Source organism: Prunus persica, chromosome G1 (assembly GCF_000346465.2).
Source record: "Prunus persica cultivar Lovell chromosome G1, Prunus_persica_NCBIv2, whole genome shotgun sequence".
NCBI lineage: Eukaryota > Viridiplantae > Streptophyta > Magnoliopsida > Rosales > Rosaceae > Prunus > Prunus persica.
In genome coordinates, this window is record NC_034009.1 from 38,134,689 (window position 1) to 38,137,211 (window position 2,523).

The 2,523-nt window shown below is 36.9% G+C and overlaps 1 protein-coding gene across 1 annotated transcript; it reads left to right on the forward strand.

The window, feature by feature from the left end:
• Positions 1,210–2,272, forward strand: LOC18788315 (BURP domain-containing protein 3). The gene is made up of 2 exons (XM_007226216.2): positions 1,210–1,350; positions 1,437–2,272. The coding sequence occupies exons 1-2, from the start codon at positions 1,312–1,314 to the stop codon at positions 2,133–2,135; spliced, it is 738 nt and encodes a 245-aa protein (XP_007226278.2). The 5' UTR covers positions 1,210–1,311; the 3' UTR covers positions 2,136–2,272.

Sequence of the window (2,523 nt, forward strand, 5' to 3'; positions counted from 1 at the left end):
GTTGCACAGCAAAACATAAAAGATATTTACCAAAGAGTAATTTGACATGTTCTAGATTAGTAATCGATAATATGATTTGGCTTTGTGTTGCTACTTCTATTTGCTTGTAAAGCCATCTTCAGTTATGGACTAAATAAAATTTTGGCCAAATTTGGAGGGTCACATTTGGCCCTTTAGCCCTCTAACTAGGCCACAACTATCCCAGTTTTGGCCTAGGCCAAATTTTTTGTGGGCTCCATATATGTGCTTTTGAAGAAGATAAACTATCAGGTGTGGGCATGAGCACGAATCATCTCGTTCAAATGCATATCCAACAGCCAACAATAAAAGCCTTTTTAAATGTTTTCAATTCTTGTTGTTTAAGAAAAATTTATAAAAAATTATTGGTCGTGACCATTGGAGGTCAGACCATTTAAACCCAACTCTTTTTAATTTTTAATGTGGTCACCTTTTTAAATGTTTTCAATGCATAAAAAAAATTATAAAAAATTACTGATCATGACCGTTGGAGGTCAAACCACTGAAACCCATCCTTTTTTTAAAATTATTATTAATAAATGTGGTCACCTTTTTAAATGTTTTCAAGTGTTGTTTAAAAAAATTATAAAAAATTATTGGTCATGGAATATTGTCTCTAAATAGTAGTTTAATTAAATTAAACAATACATAGTTGTGGAATGTATGAGTGTTGTACTATAGTTTTTATCAAAATAATAAAATATGAAGGACCCTAACCCTGCATGGTTAGAGATGGAAAAATTTAACCTTGTACTATTCTTTGAAAAATTAATATTTTGAAAGGCTAAATATTTAGTCTTGAACTATATTTAGCCCTATAATTAGAGATGGCCTAAACACCTTATTTATAAGCACTCCATTTTTATCTCCGTCTCAGAAATTAAATGCTCCATTTCAAAAAATAAAATTCAAGCCACTACTGCATCAAAAATCTCGGGGTACGTTGCTCTTGTTACTTAAGCCAATGCATGCTTTCCATTTTTCTAAAAAAAAAAAGAAGAAAACAAAAACTTCTGGCCACTGCATGCTCTCCATTTTTCCCAAAAAAAGAAGAAAGAAAGAACAAAATTTCAAGCCACATCATACACTGTGGTGTCATCGACAAGCAAATGGGCGGGGCTGGAAGTCTTACACCTAATCACGACAAGTATTGCAAGTTGAGATCCCCATACTACTATAAAGCTTGAAGCCCCATGCCATGTTGTTTACTAAACGATCAGAGCTAGATCTGAGTTTCTTCTTGTTAATTCCATCGAGCCAGTAGCTTTTCTGTTGCATACTTGAGTTTCTTAAATGGAGTTCTGCCTCTCACACATAATTGTTTTTCTCACCGTAAGCTCTGTGTTTTAAAAATTCTCTATGAATTTCAATAATTTTTTTTCTCCATACTAATGATAGTTCAACTTCAACTGTTGCAGCTCACACTGTTGGCGAGGGCAAGCTATGCTGCTGCTGCCAGAGACCAAACGCAAAGAAGTTTCTTCTTGGAGAAGGAAATGCAACCCGGCACAACCATGAAATATAGCTTAGGTAGAAATATAAATGGGGAATGTTTCCTGCCCCGAAATATTGCTCAATCGATCCCCTTCTCTTCCGCAAAACTGCCAGAAGTTGTCAACAAATTTTCTATGGAGCCAACGTCCGTGGAAGCCGCTGTAATTCAGGAAACCATTCAAGATTGTGAAAGTGGAACCCTTAATGGAGAGGACAGATATTGCGCCACCTCCTTGGAGTCAATGGCTGACTTCGCCATGTCCAAGCTGGGAAGAAACGTTCAAGCATTCTCGACAGAGGTCGAAAAGGGAGCCACCCTGCAGAAGTACACAGTAAAGCCTGGCGTGAAGAAGGTGAACGATGGTGGCAATTTCATTTTGTGTCACAAGCTGACCGACGCGAATGCTGTCTTCTTTTGCCACACATTTGGACAAACTAGGGCTTATGTGGTGCCTCTAAAAGGTGCTGACAGGACGACCGCTAGCGCAGTAGCAATCTGCCACCTGGACACATCTGCATGGGACCCCAAGAATCATCCCTTACAAGAGGTCAAAGTTAAGCCAGGAACCGTCCCTGTGTGTCATTATCTTCCCCAGGGTCATATTGCTTGGGTTCCAAAATAGAAAGAAATGTCCCCCTTAGCCTTTGTGGTTCTAAATGTAAAAGAATCCCATAAGAGGGCTAGCTACTTGTATGCGCTCAAATATAAATAAGAAGCAATAAGAATGCCCTAATTAAGAATATGGGGTTGTTTTCCCTTTTTTTTTAAAAAAAGTAAAAAATTGAATTTCCCATTCAAACTAATCTTTTCTTACCTGAAACACTTTTTTTTCTATAAATAAAATCCGAATTTTTTTATTATAAGTAAAACCCAATGACTAGGATTCAACCAAGCAAGTTGTTTGGCAAAAAAATAGACAAAAAGGGAAGTTTGGAAATGGTGGACCTTTGTGGTTCTAGTTGCAAGAAGAATCCCATAAATAAAACAGAGAATGCACATAAGGTTGTGAT

Excerpts from the sequence above, each read along its gene's own strand:
- LOC18788315 (XM_007226216.2), top strand. The coding sequence starts at position 1,312 with ATGGAGTTCTGCCTCTCACACATAATTGTTTTTCTCACC. Across the intron at positions 1,351-1,436 it reads ACATAATTGTTTTTCTCACC|CTCACACTGTTGGCGAGGGC; the intron begins GTAAGCTCTGTG and ends CAACTGTTGCAG.